The sequence below is a fragment of the Salvelinus fontinalis genome, chromosome 26 (assembly GCF_029448725.1).
Source record: "Salvelinus fontinalis isolate EN_2023a chromosome 26, ASM2944872v1, whole genome shotgun sequence".
In the NCBI taxonomy this organism is placed as follows: Eukaryota; Metazoa; Chordata; class Actinopteri; order Salmoniformes; family Salmonidae; genus Salvelinus; species Salvelinus fontinalis.
The window spans coordinates 28,608,041-28,632,861 of record NC_074690.1 but is presented as its reverse complement, the minus strand read 5'-3'; the positions used below and the strand labels follow the sequence as shown (position 1 = coordinate 28,632,861).

Here is a 24,821-nt window from a genome sequence, read left to right as displayed (position 1 = left end):
CTGGAGTCTTGAAGCATATCTTAGATTAGGTTGTGCTTTCAGACCGAAACTAAATCCAGCAAACTGTCCAATGTAGAAAGACCCCGATATCTTGACACATAAATACATGTAGAGGGCATTCAAATCCCACAGACTGTTAACCTACCATTTCACTATAATCTTTTATTTTGACGGAGCCGATTATCCCTTGAACCCATTATTCCAAATCCTCTTATCACACTGTGGCAAACCTTGGCTGAGCCCTCCCTAAGTCAGAGACGGGAGTAAAATAACCTGTCTCAGCAATTTTCTATACTTTCCTCCGACACCTAGGCTTTCACAGTGGGTGGTCAGGTGCTGTTTTAGCAAATGTACACAAGTCAGGTATATGGTTTGTCATTTTGGGCTACTTGTCAGGACCTTGTAGATGTCTTACAGTTAGAGAGTGGGAGCAATAGACAGAGCAATAAGACAGATGGCTGTGATACAAAGATCTACAAAATGATGGCCCTCCCGTCTCTGACTTAGGGAGGGCTCAGCCAATAACTTCAATTTCAGAAGGCAACGGTGCATTTATATATAATTCCCACTATGTATTTGCAAGAAAGTGCCGAATGCTTTGAAGTTTCATTGTCACACAAATGCAAGTGGCACTTCGGGAAACTTCTATCTAACCAAGGACGTCCTCCAGATACAGAAAACACAGTATTTACGAGGAAACTCTCATAGCTGCAAGATACAGACGCCATCAGTGAACAAGTAATAATATCATCCCAGAACAAACGAGAGGTGCACTCAAACCCAGTACAAAAGCTTTTGGTGCAACTATCCATTTATGTGAAGAAAAGTGTTTGGAAGTCTGTGGGTCACAGAGAGAAGAGCTGCTGTAAAGAGGATGTCTAAAGGGGTTCCTGCTTGTCACATCCCATCAGGAGGTGTGTTTTCTGATCCTAGCCTCGGAGGCATTTATTTATTCATGTCAGCTAAATCCAAAAACATTGCCCACTGGGCACAGACTGGTTGACTCAACATTGTTTCCACGTGACGTTGAACCAATGTGGAATAGACATTGACATGACGTTCGTGCCCAGTGGGTGGGCACTTTCCTGCAAAAAATATCACTTTTTTTTTTTTGACTTCCAGAAAATAGGGATCATCAAGTTCTCTATACTTCCTCCTGGTTAGGTTCTGATGGTGGTTTGTAGCTGTGATAAGAGGAGGTATGCAGAAATGATCTATTCATATTCCAAGGCCCAAGTAGTCCATTATTATAATTATCCAAGTGAGCAGCTTTGCTCAAGATCTATCCTAACAGATCTGAAATTATCATGGAAGGAAATTGAGAAACTGTCCCAAAGCCTAGTGCAATGGATATCATTTCTGGACCTACAGTATCCTCATCACAGAGAAAAAGGGTGAAAGTTAAATTAAGTGACTGGTGAAGGGTTGTGAATTCCTACCTTTCTAAGGACTATGATTCCCTCCTGACTGTGCCCGTTGGAGGTGATGTCAAACATGTTGCCTTCATCACCAGGAAGTATAGAATATTCCACCTCTGCATTCTTCCCAGTGTCCAGGTCATGAGCTCTGAACTTCCCTACTGCTGAGCCCACAGACGATGATTCTGGGACCCTGAGGTGGAGAATACCTGCCGGAAAATAAAGACGGACAAGAAAGTTTAAAAATACAATCTGTCATTGGCTGATTCTTGTATGTGTCAAGTCCCGGCGGTAGTGTTAAGTAAGGACAACAGACTCACATTATCCTCTTTGCAGTTATCGCTTCTATGGTCATTTTAAACAATTGATTATGTATAGACAGTGCATAACCTCCTTAAAATTGATTTACACTAATTAATACTAATTAATCATTAAATTAACATAAAATTGCCTAGAGATATAAGGTTACATTCAGCACACACAATTTACACAGGCATTCAACTGTCATACTAGTTAGACTTACTAGATTTATTGGCTAACAGCAAACAAAACTGTTGTCATTTAAATGCAATGTGGCACACTTTTTGAAAACCTGGGGGGGTTGTCGTTGACGTCGCTGAGGGTGATGTTGATGGTGGTTGTTCCGGCCAGTCCCCCCAGCTGCCCACCCATATCCTTGGCCTGAATAAGGACCTGGTATAGCTCCTTCATTTCACGGTCCATGTTGGGTAAAGCAGTCCTTATCACCCCTGTTCAAGGTCACAGAAACAAACAGGGAAGATGTAAGTGTGTGTGAGGGAGAGAAACAAGAGAGAGAGAGAGAGAGAGAGAGAGAGGCAGAGAGAGAGAGGGAACGCAGAGGTAGAAGAGAGATGAGTTGTGACTATAAGAGATCGTATCCCTTTTGATGTTACTGGAAGGAATTAAGAAGAGGTGGATTTTGTGTGAATAGTGAATAGAAGATGTGTGAATGGTGAATATAAGATGTGTGAATAGTGAATAGAAGATGTGTGAAAAGCTTTGATCAGGAGTCAGTCCATTGTACAGGGACAACGGGGTCAAAAAAGGCTATCTCAGGGTACACTATATATACAAAAGTATGTGGACACCCCTTCAAATGAGTAAATTTGGCTATTTCAGCCACACCCGTTGCTTACAGGTGTATAAAACCGAGCACACAGCCATGCAATCTCTATAGACAAACATTGGCTGTAGAATGGGCTTACTGAAGAGCTCAGTGACTTTCAAAGTGGCACCGTCATAGGATGCCACCTTACCAACAAGTCAGTTTGTCAAATTTCTGCCCTGCTAGAGCTGCCCTGGTCAACTGTAAGTGCTGTTATTGTGAAGTGGAAACATTTAGGAGCAACAATGGCTCAGCGGGCCACACAAGATCACAGAACGGGACTGCCAAGTGCTGAAGCGCGTAGCGCGTAAAAATCGTCTGTCCTCTTTGCAACACTCACTACTGAGTTCCAAACTGCCTCTGGAATGATGAACAGTACAAGCACTGTTCATTGGGAGCTTCATGAAATGGGTTTCCATGGCCAAGCAGCCACACACAAGCCTAAGATTACCATGCGCAATGCCAAGCATCGGCTGGAGTGGTATAAAGCTTGCCGCCATTGTACTCTGGAGCAGTGGAAACTCGTTCCCTAGAGTGATGAATCACTCAGTGTATAAGAATTTGACAGGCCTGCACAGAGCCCTGACCTCAACTCTTTCAAACACCTTTGGGTTGAATTGGAACGCCGACTGCGAGCCAGGTTTAACCGCCCAACATAAGTGCCCGACCTCACTAATACTCTTGTGGCTGAATGGAAGCAAGTCCCCACAGCAGTGTTCCAACATCTAGTAGAAAGCCTTCCCAGAGGAGTGGAGGCTGTTATAGCAGCAAAGGGGGGACCAACTCCATGTTAATGCCCATGATTTTGGAACGAGATGTTCGACGAACCGGTGCCCCATACTTTTGGCCATGTAGTGTATCTACAAAAATCTAACACATCAAAATAAGATATTGCAGTGGTCAGGGCTCTAAAGTGTGACCAATTTGGTCGAACATTTTTGTACATTGCTGTGCAACCTGGAGTTTTAATTTGGTAACACCAGTGGTACAGCTTTACATTTTGCCATTGTAAAAGCCAGTTACACATTTGGTTTTCAAATCTCTCCATGTGACATTGTGGTTGTGCCTTGTGCCCTGTGTTGTGATCTCACCAGTTTTGGAGTCGACTGAAAAGTAAGGCTGTCCATGTAGGATACTGTAGACGATCCGTGCACTATTCCCATAGGAGGGGTCATCAGTATCTGTGGCAGTCACCTGCATAACAAAGGTACCTGTGTGTCAGGCAGAGACCAAGGGAAGGAAATTGTTAGAAATACTGTTCTTTTTGTGACTTCAAGCATTACGTTTTAAGAATATTCGTATGGTTTTGGAGTTAAAGAAAAATGTAATGACATAATTAGACACATTCTGACATGCAATGTAACCTACATAGACTATAGGATTTCTGATGTAATTCAAAGCAAGACAATTTAGCTGGACTTTTTGGATGAATGCTGGTTATCTGAAGCTTTCACATGGTTTAAACTTGATGAGAATTAAGAGATTATGGTGTTATAAACCTTACCATTAACTTTAAGTAATTGTATTTACCAGACAGATGGAGTGGCCTAACCTTCTTATGTAGATCAATGCGTAGGCCTTGTCTATTCATTTCACCTTGTAGGCTAAATAATGTACACTGCTCAAAAAAATTAAGGGAACACTTAAACAACACAATGTAACTCCAAGTCAATCACACTTCTGTGAAATCAAACTGTCCACTTAGGAAGTAACACTGATTGACAATAAATGTCACATGCTGTTGTGCAAATGGAATAGACAAAAGGTGGAAATTATAGGCAATTAGCAAGACACCCCTATTAAAGGAGTGGTTCTGCAGGTGGTGACCACAGACCACTTCTCAGTTCCTATGCTTCCTGGCTGATGTTTTGGTCACTTTTGAATGCTGGCGGTGCTTTCACTCTAGTGGTAGCGTGAGACGGAGTCTACAACCCACACAAGTGGCTCAGGTAGTGCAGCTCATCCAGGATGGCACATCAATGCGAGCTGTGGCAAGAAGGTTTGCTGTGTCTGTCAGCGTAGTGTCCAGAGCATGGAGGCGCTACCAGGAGACAGGCCAGTACATCAGGAGACGTGGAGGAGGCCGTAGGAGGGCAACAACCCAGCAGCAGGACCGCTACCACCGCCTTTGTGCAAGGAGGAGCAGGTGAAGCACTGCCAGAGCCCTGCAAAATGACCTCCAGCAGGCCACAAATGTGCATGTGTCTGCTCAAATGGTCAGAAACAGACTCCATGAGGGTGGTATGAGGGCCCGACGTTCACAGGTGGGGGTTGTGCTTACAGCCCAACACCGTGCAGGACATTTGGCATTTGCCATAGAACACCAAGATCGGCAAATTCGCCACTGGCGCCCTGTGCTCTTCACAGATGAAAGCAGGTTCACACTGAGCACATGAGCACATGTGACAGACGTGACAGAGTCTGGAGACGCCGTGGAGAACGTTCTGCTGCCTGCAACATCCTCCAGCATGACCGGTTTGGCGGTGGGTCAGTCATGGTGTGGGGTGGCATTTCTTTGGGGGGCCGCACAGCCCTCCATGTGCTCGCCAGAAGTAGCCTGACTGCCATTAGGTACCGAGATGAGATCCTCAGACCCCTTGTGAGACCATATGCTAGTGCGGTTGGCCCTGGTTTCCTCCTAATGCAAGACAATGCTAGACCTCATGTGGCTGGAGTGTGTCAGCAGTTCCTGCAAGAGGAAGGCATTGATGCTATGGACTGGCCTGCCCGTTCCCCATACCTGAATCCAATTGAGCACATCTGGGACATCATGTCTCGCTCCATCCACCAACGCCACATTGCACAACAGACTGTCCAGGAGTTGGCGGATGTTTTAGTCCAGGTCTGGGAGGAGATCCCTCAGGAGACCATCCGCCACCTCATCAGGAGGTCATGGGCATTGTAGGGAGGTCATACAGGCACGTGGAGGCCACACACACTACCGAGCCTCATTTTGACTTGTTTTAAGGACATTACATCAAAGTTGTATCAGCCTGTAGTGTGGTTTTCCACTTTAATTTTGAGTGTGACTCCAAATCCAGACCTCCATGGGTTGATAAATTTGATTTCCATTGATCATTTTTGTGTGATTTTGTTGTCAGCCCATTCAACTATGTAAAGAAAAAAGTATTTAATAAGGATATTTCATTCATTCAGATCTAGGATGTGTTATTTTAGTGTTCCCTTTATTTTTTTGAGCAGTGTATTTATCATTGACACAATTCTAAGATCTTACCCAATAATTTACAGCACAGTGTTTCATTAAATTACATGGTTTCAGTTTGCTACTATTACCGAAATGCCAGTGTTGTTTTGTGTCATACTAACATTTAGCCATTTCGCTCCTTAGAATGTGTTTCTTTCATTCTTCCATGTCATTCATCTGTTGCATTTTCCTGTGTGTGCCAGTATTTGCGGCGATAGGGGCGCGAATATGAAATACCTGTGTGTCACATTTTGTTGGGTTTAGCTGGTTATGGGCAGAGCCTGGTACCACAACTGTGCTCAGTGATCAAGGTAGGAGAACCTACTTAGGCCTTACTTCGATTTTATATGAATTTAGGGGAGTCATTTGAGGCCTAGTTAAAAGTAGTACATCGTTAGCAATGTTGTTGAGTTGACTTAATGTTTTGTTATTCATCCCCGGTTGCAGCCCAGTGTAGGTCTTTAAACAACTGCTCGTTTCATTATGTTCAGCATGCGATGCATGTATTTAGAAAATACTGCGGTTTGTTCGAGATGACCAACATTGGGTGAGTCCACTGCAATTTACTTTAATGACATTAAACCAACCTATGCCGGTCTCAATCATATGATTCTATGAAGATGAAACCGTAGACAGTATAACTAGGCCTGTACAGTAGTCCTAAAGGATGCCTGTCAAATATCATAGTGTAGCGCACTGTCCAACATTGTCATAGTAGCTTTACCCCATATGGATTTGTACAAGCCAAAAAGCACAGTATAGGTGCCTTTCTTACCTCCTGGTGACATCTCTGGGACACTGGCTGTATATGGACCCTCTAAAAACTTTGGTTCATTGTCATTTATGTCTTGAACTTTTATGATGAATTCAGACTCAGGCTCCAGAGGCCTGCCTGTGTGCATGTCCATAGCCTGAGCTCGTAATGTGTAGTAAGACTTCTCCTCTCTGTCCAAACCCATCAAGGCATGGATATCGCCCGTCGTCTGGTCAATGGTGAAGATGGTGCCTGCTCCTTCTCCTGAGAGAGTGTACTTCACCTCACTGTCATCCCTGTCCCGGTCTGTGTGAAGCTTAATAGAGAAAACATGTTGTATTTGTCAATGAATCAAAGTATGTATACATGTACTAGGCCTAGTTATTTATGTGACTTTAGTTGTATTCACATTTCCCCAACCTTCTCCATGAGCTAGACTTCAGCCATGTCACAACTGTGTTGTACCGCTGTTATACAACATTATGTTATTCAAGTAAGTGAGGAATCTCAGGGTACTTTACTCCCCTAGACATGATATAATTAGACCATTAGTAATTACTGTGCTTGTTTGATGGATGACAACAAGATGCATAGAGGGACAGAGTTTTCTTGCTGAGCTGTGTCTATTTCCTGCTCCTCCTCCTTCCTTTTAACTGTCACTGACCATATGAAAATGCTGAGAACATGTGGTGCCATTGATAGATACATAATGGGGCAGAGCACAGTTCCCTCGAGTTAATAAATACATCCTTTAGTTGACCTGTGCCTAGACTAAGGGATTCATTACTTGGCTGGATGGTTTTACATACAGACGTAGGATGCCACCTTTCCAACAAGTCAGTTTGTCAAATTTCTGCCCTGCTACAGCTGCCCTGGTCAACTGTAAGTGCTGTTATTGTGAAGTGGAAACATTTTGGAGCAACAGCGGCTCAGCCGCGAAGTGGTAGGCCACACAAGCTAACAGAACGGGACCGCCGAGTGCTGAAGCGGGTAGCAGGTAAAAATTGTCTGTCCTCGGTTGCAACAACTTACTACCGAGTTCCCAACTGACTCTAGAAGCAAAGTCAGCACAAGAACTGTTCGCCGGGAGCTTCATGAAATGGGTTTCCATGGCCAACAGCTGCACACAAGCCTAAGATCACCATGTGCCTAAGATCACCATGTGCAATGCCAAGCGTCAGCTGGAGTGGTGTAAAGCTCGCTGACATTGGACTATGGAGCAGTGGAAACACATTCTCTGGAATGATGTATCACACTTCACCATCTGGCTTTGGTGGATCCAGGAGAACGCTACCTGCCCGAATGCATGGTGCCAAATGTAAGGTTTGGTGGAGGAGAAATAATGGTCTAGGGCTGTTTTTCATGGTTTGGACTAGGCCTCTTTGTTCCAGTGAAGGAAAATCTTTAACGCTACAGCATACAATGACATTCTAGATGATTCTCAAATCAAATGTTATTTGTCACATGCGCCGAATACAAAAGTGTACTAAAGTGTAGACTTTACCGTGAAATGCTTACTTACAAGCCCTTAACCAACAGTGCAGTTCAGAAGAATAAAATATTTACCAAGTAGACTAAAATAAAAAGTAATAATAAAATTAACACAATAACTATAACGAGGCTGTATACAGGGGGCACCAATACAGAGTAAGGGGGTGGGGGTACAGGCTAGTTGAGGTAATCTGTACATATAGGTGGGGGCAAAGTGACTATGCATACAGTAGGTAACAAACAGCGAATGTACAACAGGGAGGGGGGGTCACAGTAATTTGTCCGGTGGCGATGTTATGAATTGTTCAGCAGTTTTATAGCTTGAGGGTAGAAGCTGTTGAGGAGCCTTTTCGTCCTAGACTTGGCACTCCGGTACCGCTTGCCATGCGGTAGCAGAGAAGACAGTCTATGACTTGGGTGACTGGAGTCTCTAACAATTTTATGGGCTTTCCTCCTATTATATAGGTCCTGGATGGCTGGAAGCTTGGCCTTGTGATGTATTGGGCCGTTCGCACTACCCTCTGTAGCTCCTTACGGTCAGATGCCGAGCAGTTGCCATACCAGGCGGTGATGCAACCGGACAGGATGCTCTTGATGGTGCAGCTATAGAACCGTTTGAGGATCTGGGGACCCATGACAAATCTTTTCAGTCTCCTGAGGGGGAAAAGGTTTTGTCGTACCCTCTTCACGACTGTCTTGGTATGTTTGGACCATGATAGTTCGTTGGTGATATGGACACCAAGGAACTTGAAACTCTCGACCCGCTCCACTACAGCCCCATTGATGTTAATCGGGGCCTGTTCTGCCCGCCTTTTGTGCTTCCAACTTTGTGACAACAGTTTGGGGAAGGCCCTTTCCTGTTTCAGCATGACAATGCCCCTGTGCACAAAGCGAGGTCCATACAGAGATAAAACATCGGTCTGGAAAAACTTGAATGGCCAGCACTTAGCCCTGACCTCACCCCTATCTAACCCTACCCTATCTGAATTGGAATGCCGACTGCGAGCCAGGCCAAATCGCCTAACATCAGTGCCCGACCTCATTAATGTTCTTGTGGCTGAATGGAAGCAAGTCCCCGCAACAATGTTCCAACATCTAGTGCGAAGCCTTCCCAGAAAAGTGGAGGCTGTTATAACAGCAAAGGGGGGACGGACTCCATATTAATGCCTATGAGTTTGGAATGAGATGTTCGACGAGCAGGTGTCAACATACTTTTAGTCATGTAGTGTATTTACATACTTGGCCTACTGCCATAATCAGTTTAATATTTAATTATTTGTGTGCATGTAAATATACTCATTGTAAAGGAGCATGAAAGATGCAATGTATTGTGCCTGTAACAATCTTTATTGGGAGAAAGAGAGGAGGACCAATGCGCAGCGTGGTACGTGTTAATTTTCTTTAATAACGAACGAACACAGAAACAAAACAATAAACGATACGTGAAATACAAACCGAAACATTTCCGTGTGGAACAAACACTGACACGGAAAATAACCACCCACAAAACAACTTCCCTAAATATGGTTCCCAATCAGAGACAACGACAAACACATGCCTCTGATTGAGAACCATATCAGGCCAAACGAAAAACCCCAACATAGAAAAACAAACATAGATAACCCACCCAACTCACGCCCTGACCATACTAAAAACAAAGAAATAACAAAAGAACTAAGGTCAGAACGTGACAGTGCCAGTGTCCAGTACATACAGTTGAAGTCGGAAGTTTACATACACAGTTTTTAAAACACTCCACAAACTTCTTCTTAACAAACCATAGTTTTGGAAAGTCAGTTAAGACATCTACTTTGTGCATGACACAAGTCGTTTTTCCAACAATTGTTTACAGACAGATTATTTCACTTATAATTCACTGTATCACAATTCCAGTGGGTCAGAAGTTTACATACACTAAGTTGACTGTGCCTTTAAACAGCTTGGAAGATTCCAGAAAATTATGTCATGGCGTTAGAAGCTTCTGTTAGGCTAATTTACATTATTTGAGTCAATTGGAGGTGTACTTGTGGATGTATTTTAAGGCCTACCTTCAAACTCAGTGCCTCTTTGCTTGACGTCATGGGAAAATCAAAAGAAATCAGCCAAGACCTCAGAAAAAAAACGGTAGACCTCCACAAGTCTGGTTCATCCTTGGGAGCAATTTCCAAAGGCCTGAAGGTACCATGTTCATCTGTACAAACAATAGTACGCAAGTTTACACATCATGGGACCACGCAGCCGTCATATCGCTCAGGAAGGAGACGCGTTCTGTCTACTAGAGATGAACGTACTTTGGTGCGAAAAGTGCAAATCAATCCCAGAACAACAGCAAAGGACCATGTGAAGATGCTGGAGGAAACCGGTACAAAAGTATCTATATCCACAGTAAAACGAGTCATATAAAGACATACCATGAAAGGCCGCTCAGCAAGGAAGAAGCCACTGCTCCAAAACTGCCATAAAAAAGCCAGAGTACGGTTTGCAACTGCACATGGGGACAAAGATCGTACTTTTTGGAGAAATGTCCTCTGGTTTGGTGAAACAAAAATAGAACTGTTTGGCCATAATGACCATCGTTATGTTTGGAGGAAAAAGGGGGAGGCTTGCAAGCCGAAGAACACCATCCCAACCGTGAAGCACGGGGGTGGCAGCATCATGTTGTGAGGGTGCTTTGCTGCAGGAGCGACTGGTGCACTTCACAAAATAGATGGCATCATGAGGAGGAAATGTATGTGGATATATTGAAGCAACATCTCAAGTCATCAGTCAGGGAATTTTACTCAGATTAAATGTCAGGAATTGTGAAAACTGAGTTTAAATGTATTTGGCTAAGGTTTATGTAAACTTCCGACTTCAACTGTAAGTCCAAACATTGATTTTATTTTATATGAATGACGGAAACTGCAGGAAGCAGTGCTAAAGCTAGATTAAGGATTCAAGTTCTCTGTTAGTGTTTTGACTTTGTAATTTACATTGCATGGAGTATGTGACATTCCTGCATTTTTAACAAGTGCATACTAGAGAATAGAGAATACTTGTCGTATTCCATAATCAAGTAGAATTGCTGTCACCTCTTGACAGAAGGAAATGCAACCTGTATTCGAAGTTTAAAAAGGATCTAAAGTTTGTAATTTCCACTTTAAAATATCAGACTTGGTTTGCCCTAACAAAAAATGTATCAACCCCTACAAACAATGTCTGTTAATTATAATCCACATAATAATTCACGTCCTGTTGCTGCAGGATCATTTTCCTGCCGTAGCTAATGAAGATCCTACATCTGTAGCATATAATCCATGAGCCACAACAACAGAGCAATAAAATGCCCCACTCTTTTCGCTATGTGCTGCATTACTTCTGAAAAGTAATGCACTATATAGGGAATAGAGTGCCATTTAGGACATAACCACTGTGATTCCGTTTCAGTATGCAGGGGACCATTAAACCTTTTCCATGAGATGAATGGTTTATTTAGAAAGTCACTGAATTGAATGTAATTAAATCAGAGGGCGAAATCTCAAGACACATTTGCTCATCACATTATTTTATGTCCATTTACTGTCTGATGTACCTAACACATTCAGCAGGCGGAACACGATTTTTTTGACAGTGAGTTTGGATATAATGAGTTTTAAAGTGAATCAAAAATTGAGGCCATTTGTGGTAAAAACAATGAGACCTCCACAGGAACAATGTCTGGTTTAAAATAAATCGGGAGGAAATACATATTTGAATAGAATTATTAAAAGTATCCATCCAGTGCTTTTATGCAGAGGAATAGCTTGTGCCCTGAGTACAAATCAGTGTTGGGATGGAGTAACTGTCGGGCATTAGCGCGGTTATATAATAGAATGTGGTGTTGATATTTAGCCGAATCCATACAATCTGATGCATAATGTGGTTATTTGAGTGTCTGAAAGTCACACATAGGGGCACCTGTAAGATAAATGAATGTGTCATTGTAAAAGGTTATCCAGCAAAAAGGAATAGGGGGCAAGGGGGTGATATATTCTCCTTCAAAAGGGCATGAGAGGTGTGCTCTTTTCATGATTAAAACAAATGATGATCAGTTTATCATCTCCTGCAGCAATGGATAGTCATGGACATGGGCGGAACTTTTGTTTTAGAAGTGCGGGGGACATATATTTTTTGATTTATTATAATTTTTTTATCTGTTTGGAAAAACACCCCCAACAGCCTACCCGACCCTTCGGAAGCGTACACATGGTCCTAAAGCACACGGTTGCCTGTTTTGTATCACATTCCAAGTATAAAACTGGGGGGGACAAAAATGCAATTTCAGAATGTTGGGGGGGGGGGGCATTCCCCCACCTCCAGTGAAAGTTGCCCCCTAGTCATGGAGGCCAGTGGCGCTGCATACATATACAAAATGCTAAATGATATGATAGCTGAAGTAACATGGTGTAGTTTAACCTGAGAAGTGGCTGTCCTTGAGAGACTCAACCAGTATGCTATAATGATCATAAGCACCACAGGCAATTTAACCCAGTGATTTAGACTAGAGAGAAGCTTAGTGTGTTTTAGCTGAGACCAGACTAGCCCACTAGCCCTGTCTTCCTTGCAGATGGCCTTTGCTCAGTATGGGGGCCAGACACGTATTGTTTAATTGTACATAGTACAGTTGCACATAGTTGTCTTCCTCTAAAGCTTGCTGAATGTCAGATCCAGGAGCATAAGGTAAGCTGGTGTTTAAATGTGGGTCTTTCACTCTGCTGCTCAGCTGTGTCTGTGTCTGCCTCTACGGTTGCATAATGCATGGGGACAGACCCAGCAGAGGAGCTTTCGGCAATGTGGAACAGTGGTGCAGTCATTTTCTTTTTAAAATGTTCACACAAAGGTGTCATGGAAGAAAATGCTTGTTTTCCTGTTTTGCCAGCAAAGATGTGGTCATTACGTGTTGGTAAAGTTGTCAATTTTGTATCTGTTTATAAATAATAGTATTGCCTCACTAAATCTCAATACAAAGGTGATATTTAGAAACAATAACCAAAGCAATGGCTGAGAAAAGTCTTCATGTGCAAATTATCATTATATACAATAACATGCCTCCATAGAGTTTTGGATGCTATTAGACAGCGCTCCCTAGCTGAATGCGAATCCATGGGAGAATCTCAATTGCATACTCCTTGCGTCCTCTTGTCTTGCATCCTTCTCAAACCCATTGGTCTCTCTCCCATTTACATTTACATTTAAGTCATTTAGCAGACGCTCTTATCCAGAGCGACTTACAAATTGGTGCATTCACCTTATGACATCCAGTGGAACAGCCACTTTACAATAGTGCATCTAGATCATTGTGGACCCCCTCTGACCTTATCCTCCAATGGTTTTAGAGAAGAAGGCAAGGCAAGAGAAGTATGCAATTAGGATTCTCCCAATGACCTGGCAGTCACACTGTTTCCAAGACAGATTTGAGCTTTCCAAAAATGTAGCTCACATTGATAATCAAGGTCCTGATCCTTCACACTGTCCCCTATTAACTGGCAGCAGATTAATCTGTGGTCTCGGGGCTGGCCATGCACGGCTCGATGCTGTCGTCCTCATTCTCAATACAGAAAATGGGTATGTCCCAAATGGCACCCTTTTCCATGTATGGTGCACTGCTTTTGACATGAGCACTATGGGCCGCCCTGGTCTAAGGGAGTGCGCTATGTAGGAAATAGGGTGCCATTTGGGGGACACACTGTGAGGAGTGAATCACTCAGTAATTTTAAAGCAGGAGCAGTAGCATCAGTTTGACAATGTGTCCCATCCCTCCTTTCTCAGCCAACGGAAACACATCCAGCGGGACCGTGCGTACTGAGAAAGGCCGTAGTAGATTGCCTTGGCATCAGCAGCTGACAAGTCAATCTAAAACATTATCCCATTTGAGCTGGAAGTGCCAGATTCCAGGATGGTTCTTAATGCCTCTTGAAATTTGATTTAGAATGGCACAAAACACTCTTTAACCTCCTTTGTGTGTGGATAATTATTGATGATACTGAGAAAATTGGAAAAGTCACAGCCAGAACCGATCAAGCAGCCCAAGCAATTAGATGTGATGTGTCGTGCTGCTTATTGGTATATTCTTTAAGTCTTAAAGAACAGATGCCCAAGTGTTTGAACTCCTCTTCTGTTTGATTTCTTACCTCAAACTCTCATCAGAGGAGTGAAGGCAGAGGTTAAACAGAGGTGTACAGTTGAAGTCGGAAGTTTACATACACCTTAGCCAAATACATTTAAACTTAGTTTTTCACAATTCCTGACATTTAATCCTAATAAAATTCCCCTTCTTAGGTCAGTTAGGATCACCACTTTATTTTAAGAATATGAAATGTCAGAATAATAGTAGAGAGAATGATTTATATCAGCTTTTATTTATTTCGTCACATTCCCAGTGGGTCAGAAGTTTATATACACTCAATTAGTATTTGGTAGCATTGCCTTTAAATTGTTTAACTTGGGTCAAATGTTTTGGGTAGCCTTCCACAAGCTTCCCAAAATAAGTTGGGTGCATTTTGGCCCATTCCTTCTGACAGAGCTAGTGTTACTGAGTCAGGTTTGTAGGCCTCCTTGCTCTCACACGCTTTTTCAGTTCTGCCCACAAATGTTCTATAGGATTGAGGTCAGGGCTTTGTGATGGCCACTCCAATACCTTGACTTTGTTGTCCTTAAGCCATTTTGCCACAACTTTGGAAGTATGCTTGTGGTCATTGTCCATTTGAAAGGCCCATTTGCGACCAATCTTTAACTTCTTGACTGATTTCTTGAGATTTTGCTTCAATATATCCACATATTTTTTCTCCCTCATGATGCCATCTATTTTGTGAAGTGCACCAGTCCCTCCTGCAGCAAAGCACCTCCACAACATGATGCTGCCATCCCTGTACTTCACAGTTGGGATGGTGTTCTTCAGCTTGCAAGGCTCCCTTTTTCCTCCTAACATAACAATGGTCATTATGGCCAAACAGTTCTATTTTTGTTTCATCAGACCAGAGGACATTTCTCCAAAAAGTACGATCTTTGTCCCCATATGCAGTTTCAAACCGTAGTCTGGCTTTTTTATGGTGGTTTTGGAGCAGAGGCTTCTACCTTGCTGAGCGGCCTTTCAGGTTATGTCGATATATGACTCGTTTAACTGTGGATATAGATACTTTTGTACCCGTTTCCTCCAGCATCTTCACAAGGACCTTTGCCGGTGTTCTGGGAATCGATTTGCCCTTTTCGCACCAAAGTACGTTCATCTCTAGGAGACAGAACGTGTCTCCTTCCTGAGCGGTATGACAGCTGCGTGGTCCCATGGTGTTTATACTTGTGTACTATTGTTTGTACAGATGAACATGGTACTTTCAGGCGTTTGGAAATTGCTCCCAAGGATGAACCAGACTTGTGGAGGTCTACAATTTTTTTTCTGAGGTCTTGGCTGATTTCTTTTGATTTTCCCATGACGTCAAGCAAAGAGGCACAGATTTGAAAGTAGGCCTTGAAATACATCCACAAGTTTACCTCCAATTGACTCAAATAATGTCAATTAGCTTATCAGAAGCTTCTATACACATGACATCATTTTTTGGAATTTTCCAAGCTGTTTAAAGGCACAGTCAACTTAGTGTATGTAAACTTCTGACCCACTGGAATTGTGATACTGTGAATTATAAGTGAAATAATCTGTCTGTAAACAATTGTTGGAAAAATGACTTGTGTCATGCACAAAGTAGATGTCCTAACCGACTTACCAAAACTATAGTTTATTAATTAACAAGACATTTTTGTAGTGGTTGAAAAACTAGTTTTAATGACTCCAACCTAAGTGTATGTACACTTCTGACTTTAACTGTATATTGATCAGTCTTAGAGAATCAGAACCCTAAAATGATGGTGCCTTACCTTTCCAACATACTGTGGTTCAGATCCCATATATTCCTCCAGTACAAAGAACTGGTTCCACACCCATCCTCGCTTTACCCTCTGAACCCCTGATGCCCCATGTCTCCTCAGTCCCAGTCCTGCCATGCCCCTCAGGTGGTGCTCTCTTCCCATCCTGCTTTGGGTTGGAGAGTGAAGGGGTGCCAGGAAGCCTTTGTCGAAGAGATACCAAAAGACCAGCAGGAGACCGTTCCTTGTGATCATTGGCAATCTGGGCAGTGGAGGATCTCTGTTGAATTCCAGTGAGAGACTGTGAGTTAGACAATATCAGCTGGGTTGTAGACCCAAGGTAGAAGGGGATTAGGGGGGATGTTGTGGTGACATTGTTAGATTTGCCTCCAGGATCTTTGGTTTCTCACTCAACTAGTCCTCATTGACCTTAGTCTGCTGGTGGAAAGAGGAGTGACATTGTCTTACATTACACTGCAGTTAAAGTAGTTACAAGGCAACATGGAAAGTAGTCTCGTCCACCAACCGACTCTCTCTGTCAAACCTGTCTCTCAGTCTATGCGGTAATAGAGCCTAGGACGAGGCTACATAATACATTGCAATACATTGTTATAAGCAGCAGTATTTCAAACAGTCCTATCTCATAACTGCCCGATCAGCAACACATCAACATTGTTTAACAAAATCTGTTCAGGCTGTGTCTACTCCAATTTATTTCATAATTGAGGTCATAATACACTTTATATGTTTGTCTAGTCAAGCTTGACAGTATCTTACTGGAGGGATTTTACGGATCATGATTCAGTGAAAACGAAACATGAGCAAATTGGTCCTCAGGAGTGCATTTAACTCTGCAAGTCAGGCAATGTGAATTTAGTGGAGCAGGAGCAAACATCAAACACAGTCGCACACACAGAGGAAAGGTAGATCAGATAAAAGAAAGAGTCTCCCTGAGCACGATTACATACACACAAGAATACAATTTTTGTGCATAGTCAGATTAACATAAAACTTTGTTTAAAATGTTTACGTGCTTCGCAAAAAGAATAATTTCCCTTTTCATCTTGTTTACATGGACTCGTCTGAAATCAGGCTACCTGATGGAACTTTTGTTCATGCAGAAAATCAGCAATCAAAATAAACTTCCTACCACAGTGGTCATGTTATTTTTGCGAAACCTATTTGATTCTGAGTTCGGGCATATAAAGTTGCATATGATGCATATGTTCAGTCTTTCCGAACTCACTTCACTCGTGCATAAGATGATGCCTTGCACTACTGGTGCTGGCACATGCCCAGATCAAATACACCGCTGGAACGCCGATTACGCGGTGTATTTGATCTGCGCATGTCTTAGTAATTCAAAAGATTGCTCAGAAAACCAGGTGTTTTAAATCGGCATATGCTTACTTCGATTTTGATCTGGAGGAAGCAGTGCAAAAGCTAGATGTCTTGGATTCAGGTTCTCTGTTAGTGGTTTGAATTTGTAATTTACTTTGGATGGAGTATGTGACATTCCTGCATATCTAACAACAACTGCATACTAGAAAATAGAGAATACTTTTCACATTGCATAATCAAGTAGAAGTCCTGTCACCTCTCCACTTACATACAGATGCAGAATCTTAATTTGATCACTCTTTTGTTGATGAGAATTTTCCTGCACAGCAGGAAATGCAAACGTGTGGTGTATTCAAAAAGGGTTCTAAAGTTTGTAATTTCCACCAAAAAAATTCAGACCTGATTTGCCCCAACATAAAATGTATCAACCACCCTGCAAAAAAGTTTACATGAGTTATAATCCACATAATAATTCACAATTCCTATTGCTGCAGGATTATTTTCCTGATGTAGCAAACTGGCTCAAATTAAAATCCTACATCTGTACTATGTAGTCACCCTCATAGACATTTTACACTAGTGTTAGTTGTTTAAAGTGCAGTGTCTGCATGCATAGTACTGAATGATAGGTACTGTGTAGACCCACATTCACTGATCCCGCCCCTCATCCCTCTTTACTTCAATCCTTCCCCCTCCAAATCTGCTTCAACAGACCGGTTTATTTTTAGCATCAGGTTTATACAAATTTACAGTACAGTTTCTCTCCTTCATTGTGTCCCAATCTGAATGCATTCTTCCTGTGTTGTCTGTTGAAAGGCGATGGTAGGCTACATTCCTTGGTTGACAGGTTATTGTGCATCCATTGCTGTATTCTCTGAGGGCTAAACCCCCGCCATTCTTATCCCAACATTGAACAAAATGTCCTTGTGTCGTGTCGCACTCGACTACTCCATATCCCAGTTTCCTAAGTTTAGTGGTCACCGAATGATGACCACAACAAAAGAATTGGGGCGGTATGTATCCTAATCGTTAGAGCGTTGGGCCAGTAACCAAAAGGTTGTTGGATGGAATCTCTGAGCTGACAAGGTAAAAATCTGTCGTCCTGCCCCTGAACCAGGCAGTTAACCCACTGATCCCCGGTAGGCCGTCATTGTAAATAAGAATTTGTTCTTAACTGACTTGCCTGGTTACATTTTTAAAAACTGACTGATAACATGTGTTGGATGACCTTGTTGAATATAGTTCTTGCCTCAATATGACTTTTTTATTGTTGTGTCCTATAAACTATTGTTTGTCCTAATCAGCAGGCCATTATCAGTCATCAGTTATTTTACAGTTAATGTGAGATGTGTCCTGTAGTGTCTGCCCTCAGAGCAGAAGGCCTTATGGGAACAGACTAGTTTGTGTATTGCGGGAGCCTGCACTGCTCTTATACTGGCCAACGAGGGCTCAACCAACCCCCTTACTGCACAAACATGTGACTTAACAGAAAGCCACCCCTAATCCAACAGAATTATCCTTAAACTCCCAGACAATGTCAGACTGAGTTAGATTGAGGTCTCCAGAACTGTTGGTTGAGAGATGTGTTGAGAGATCCAACAGCATCCCTTGAGAAAGGCAGAAGCCAACATTTTTGTGCTGGCTGAACTATATTGAATTTAATACATGTCAAAGACTACAGTAAGCAATAACAGACTTGTAGTTTTTGTATGTGCATCCTTTCTCTACATTGAGACGTGTTAAAACTTTTAGATAAAAATGAAGAACAAGTTTGCCACGACAGGCCGCAGACAATTACAAAGCTTAAACTATTACTCACAATAGCTTTTTTCTAGGAGACATCTTTGTGCTGTATAACACAATTTCATGTAATTTTGTTGCTGCATCAATATTCCGAGACTAAGGAAATGGTTTTGCTTGACTGCAATTTTGTTACATAAGAGCCCGTTTGTCATATGAAGTAGAACCCAATATGAACCAGCATAGCCTAGACGAACAGTGTTTGCGGTAGTGCACCAACATATGAACCTCAGGCTTGTCTGTACTGTACAGTAACCTCTGAGCATAATCATATCTTTAAGTCATGGCCAAAGGCACAAACATCACCAGAGGCATGAAGGGATGGTCTGAGGTGCCCTTATGGTACATTAAACAATCTGTACTGTATGTTCCTAAATAATTATCACACATACACACGCATACCTGTACACGCACTCCTTGATTTACATGGATTGTGGAAACCCGTGCAAATCCACCCAAACACACATCAATCTCCCTATAATGCGAAACCTGCTCTGATGCCCAAGTTGTATAATCATTTAGGGATTTTGCTGACTGTTCAATGTTTTATAGAATATGGCCAATTATCTTTATGGTTTGACCAACTTTATGTTGTGTGGACATGTTAGTCAATTAACTCCATTACATACTGTATGCATAGAGCTGAGGCAAGTCATAAAGAAATGCACACATCATGTGTCGGTGATGTCTGTGCTAAAAACCGGCCTTTGCAAAAAAGTCAATAAATACATATTTTTTATGAAAAGTGGAGAGTCAGATATTCCCCAGCTAGCACATAACGTTCCGAGAACCATATGTTTCTTAGAGCTTGGTGAGAGAGTGGTTGTCCTATGATTATTTTGCATGCAACCTTCTAACAAATTTCTGGGAATGGTGCAGGATAGTTGCTTGGCTTTGGAACATTCTCAGCACATCTATGGAACTTGACAAAGAAACATTATTTTCTTGGTATTTAATTACTTTAATAGAACGTTTCCTAAAAGTTAAAACATGGTTAAACTTAATCTCAATGTTGATAATGTTCTAGGAACGTTCTCCAACTGGTTTGACATTGGGAATGTTCTCAAATAGTTCAGAGAGAGTTATGAAACAATGTTCTTGAACCATTATGTTGGATTCTGCAGGTTTCCTCATGGTTCTATTTAAAGTCATGTTCTCAGAACGTTAAGAAAATGTTCCATAAAACCACAAGAAACATTAGTAACGTTAAGATTGTCATTTAAAAACATATACATTCTGTTCTCAGCGTCAACAAAACTCTCTCGATCCTCTATCTTGTTACGTGTGTTCAGGTGTGTTGGCCTCGCCCACTAATTGGCCACACCTGATCCTAATGAGTGCTTGTTTCCTTTGAAATGGGCAGCTTTGTATGAGTAAAATAAACATAGGATGCTAGCTCGATCCTGGTGGCGCAGTGGACTAATCCCATGGGGAGAAAATAAAAGATAATACGTTCGAATCTCACTGATATCGTGCCACAATAAAACATTTGTTTGCATGATTAATGCATTAGCAAATGAATTGTCCTGTCTGTGCTTGGAGCTAAAATAAGCTAGCATTATTGAAATATTCAGTTAAAATGTTAATTTCTGTTCTCAGAATGTTAATAAAACCTCCCTGAAAAACTTCCAGGGAACCATAGTAAAACGTCCTCAGAACTTCCCTGCAACATAACAAAAAAATATGTTTGCTAGAACAGGGAACATGTTCAGTTTTACAGATCAGGAAACATGTCAATTTGTTCCCAGAATTAATGGGAAACCATAAACTTACGTTCCTACAACTTCCAAATAACTAAATGTGCTAGCAGGGTCTATTGTAGCCTACTCTCATATTGTATTAATGCAGTGAAGGCAAGAACCAATGCTTGGGCACACAGTGTGTTCATACATCTTAATCAGTGGAGGCTGCTGAGGGGAGGACGGCTCATAATAATGTCTGGAACGTTGCAATTGGAATGGCATCAAACCATGTGCTTGATGTATTTGATACCATTCCACCTATTCCGCTCCAGCAATTACCACGAGCCCGTTCTCCCCAATTAAGGTTCCACCAACCTCCTGTGATTTTAATGTTGCTTGACCCCAGGAAGAGTAGATGTTGCCTTGGCAGCAGCTAATGGGGATCCTTAATAAATACAAATAAATAGAAAGTAAAGATAAAAGATACAAACTCAGGTTAGCATTTTTCGTCATGAATATTGTTCTGGAGGCAGCTCTGCAGAGTGGTCGCTAGGTGGCATAGCCACAAAGTCATAAAATCTGATTTTAAACATAACCTTAACCCTAATCTTAACCACACTGCTAACCCTATATATTTTTACTAACTCTAGTCTTAAATTAAGACCAAAAAGCACATTTTTGTTTTCATTAATTTTTATAATATTGCCAATTTTGACTTTGCAGTTGGCCTATCTAAGGGCAAATCGCTCAGTTCTGCCTCCAAGACAAGACTCATGACAATAAACGTCAATCTGCCCTAAAAACAGCAGAGAACAGAAAGAGAACTGAAGCAGTTGTCTTCTTTGCATTTACAGATGAAGGATCTTATTTTGATCACCCTGTTGCAGGAGAACTTTCCTTTGCAGGAAATGTAAAACTTTTAGTGTATTTGAGGTTTAAAAAGGCTTAAAAAGAAATGTATCAACCTTACAGAAATGTGGATTAATTATAATCCAAATAAAATGTACTTTTTCTGTTGCTGCTAGATTATTTTACTGCTGTAGCAAAATGGCTCAAATTAATATCTTACATCTGTATTTGTGTTTACCATTTAAATATACACAGAGAGAATACCAGCTTTAGAGCTTAATATGGAATTCAGTGCACTCTATTTGAATACCTGCACCATTTGCATCAATTTCATCCAGTGCAGATCATTGAGCTCAATACCACTGACTGAGCTGCTGCATGTTTTCCCTTAAAATGCAATACATCTCAAAATGAATCCATGTAGGCACACTCCATGTGGGCTAGATAGAGTTAGTAGGCTGTATGTTCTATAGTGATATGGACAGAATTGATTTGCTACTGTAAAGGTAATTTCTTATTTAAATATTTTCACATCTTTTCTTTATATATCTTATCTTTGTAAAGATAAAATATTTAGTTCAATTGTTATTTTAATGAAACAGTGAAATTAATTGGAACTCTCTTAAACTAAACATCAACCTTCAGCATCTACCCCAGTGGGTATAACTACTCCACTTCTCTGTTGCCTAATACATTTTATTATCCTAAAAAAAACAACAACAAAACAACTAAGGACACTAACAGTGACACGTACCTTGACTGTCTCTCCCAGAATCTCCGGCTGGTGCGCTTTAAAACCAGATTAATCCAAATGTCTGATGGCAAAAGCAATGCAACTCCCTTGCGAGCAAAAAACACATTCAGACTTACAGCCCTTCAAACACATCCTCTCTCTCTCTCTCTCTCGCTCTCTCCAACACTCTTTCTTCGCAATATCTCGCAGCAGATGAGTGTGGAGGAGAGATGAAAAATGAGAGATTGAGTATCAGCTGTATGTAGTACTATTGTATTCAGGAGTGCTCAGCAGTGCACAGAGCGTCAAGCCAAGCTGCAAGCCCAGCACTCTGATACACTCCTGTTCCGTGTGTTGTGAATATAGTTGAAGTGGGTGTCAGAGAGTCTCGATCCCATAAGGTCCCCATGCTGGTCTGGAAGCGTCCTCCCACCTCTAGTTTCCTGGATTAGTAGAGGGGAGGAACCCACTCCCTTCTGGAGCCAGCCAGTGATGTGCACTGTTGTGTTCATAATTTGAGGAACTTGCTAGAGCCATGAGACTTTGATGGTAAAGACCCAATTACTGACACAAGGGTTGATGAGGAGCTGTCATGTAGTGTCTGTGTGTGTGTATGTGCGTGTGCGTGTGTGCGTGTGTGACTAAAGTGGGCTACAGGCTCGTTAAGAATTGAAATGTTACATATTCTAGTCTTCAGAAATTGATAGATTAGAGAAACTCTCATATGAATGCACTTTATCAATTTTTTATAGAAAAGCTCCAGTTCTCAATGTTTTAAAATAGCTTTTGATGTATGATGTCCTTCATTATGAGCTGACCTATTTTGGATTCCACATTTTTCTCTCATCATTTCCTCCTTGTCTAGCTCTGGCCTCTCATTCGTTGGTTGGTTCTCTGAGAGCTGTTTTCTCCAAAATCAGGGAAGAGATAATGAAAAAAATGCTGTCGTTTGTAAATGGTGTCATTTCTAAACGCCTCAGCAAGGCATGTCATCTCACACACTGAAGCCTAAGACAAGCAGCCACAAAGATAAAATAAGAGATTACCCAACAGCGGAGTTTAAGGTAGCAACAATTGTAAGCAGGGTAATGAAAACAACTTAACAAAGTAATTCCATGAAAATATAATTAATCAATAAAGCACAAAAATGACATGAACTGTATAAAACTGTAAATGCACTGAAGGGGCTAAATGTCATGTTTTGTTTGAATACTGAGCCTCCCAAACAAGAGTTGAAATGGTTTACAGTTTAGAGAGAGAGAGTGATGTGGGTGGATTATGGGTTAGGATGCTGACAGAAAAAAGGGATTTAAACCCTAGCTCAGTTCCCACAGTAATGGAACAAAAGTACTTTAGCATACATAGCTGGGAAGCAATTAAGACAGAGCACACGACCACCAGATCACACAGGCGGTGTCCCAAATGGCACCCTATTCCCAATGTAGTACAGTACTTTTGACCATGGCCCATATGACTCTGGTCAAAGTCAGTGCACTATATAGGGAATAGGGTGCCATTTGGGATGTAGTCAGAGGGTTGAAGGGGTCTGTTCAGCTCTCCCAGTGGCATGGTATCTGTGTACTTTGTGTCATCGCAGACGGACAAAGGTATTATGTTTTCCCTGCTCTCTCAGAAGTAGTAGTGGAATACATGGTCTTGTCCATCATTAAGCCAATTTAAAGGCCCACTGCAGTAAAAAAACAATTGTTTCTGTCTTTTATATATACACTCACCGGATTCTTTGGGGTTTGCCTCCAGAACAGCCCGAATTCTTTGGGGCATGGATTATACAAGGTGTCTGAAACGTCCGTTGAAAACATTCCCCACACCAGTACACCACCGCCAGTACACCACCACTGTGTACCAGGCAGGATGGGTCCATGGACTCATGCTGCTTACGCCAAATCCTGACTCTGTTATCAGCATTACGCAACAGGGACCCGGATTTGACGGAGCAGGCAATGTTTTCCCACTCCTCAATTGCCCAATATTGGTGATTGCATGCCCACTGGAGCTGCTTCTTCTTGTTTTTAGCTCATAGTAGTCGAACCCGGTGTGGTCGTCTGCTGCAATAGGCCATCCGTGTCAAGGATCAACGAGTTGTGCGTTCCGAGATGCCGTTCTGAACACCACTGTTGTGCTGCGCTGTTATTTGCCTGTTTGAGGCCTGCCTGCTAGCTTGCACGACTCTTGCCATTCTCCTTTGACCTCACTCATCAAAGTGCTGTTTTCGCCCACAGGACTGCCGCTGACTGGATGATTTTTGTTTGTCGCACCATTCTCGGTAAACCCTTGACAGTGTGCGTGAAAAGCCCAGGAGAGCAGCCGTTTCTGAGATACTGGATCCGGCACGCCTGGCACTGACGTTCATACAACGCTCACTTTTGCCCATTCTAACGTTCAATAGAACAGTAACTGAATGCCTCAATGACCCCTCTGCCTGCTTTATACAGCAAGCCACGGCCACATGACTCACTGTCTGTTGGAGCGATCCATTTTTGTGAACGGGGTGGTGTACCTAATAAACTGTAAGATGAGTGTATTTCC

At 42.0% G+C, this 24,821-nt stretch overlaps 1 protein-coding gene across 1 annotated transcript in view; it reads right to left on the bottom strand.

The window, feature by feature from the left end:
- LOC129824055 (cadherin-12-like) overlaps positions 1-22,741 on the bottom strand; it is a 35,218-nt gene extending 12,477 nt beyond the window's left edge. Inside the window, exons 1-6 of the mRNA XM_055883342.1 lie at positions 22,296-22,741; positions 15,882-16,149; positions 6,525-6,819; positions 3,636-3,755; positions 2,000-2,167; positions 1,440-1,627 (exon numbers count right to left, since the gene is read on the bottom strand). Of these exons, the coding sequence (XP_055739317.1) occupies positions 1,440-1,627; positions 2,000-2,167; positions 3,636-3,755; positions 6,525-6,819; positions 15,882-16,124 (1,014 nt within the window). The 5' untranslated portion in view covers positions 16,125-16,149; positions 22,296-22,741. The remainder of the gene's footprint in view (positions 1-1,439; positions 1,628-1,999; positions 2,168-3,635; positions 3,756-6,524; positions 6,820-15,881; positions 16,150-22,295) is intronic.
- Positions 22,742-24,821: the final 2,080 nt, after the last annotated feature.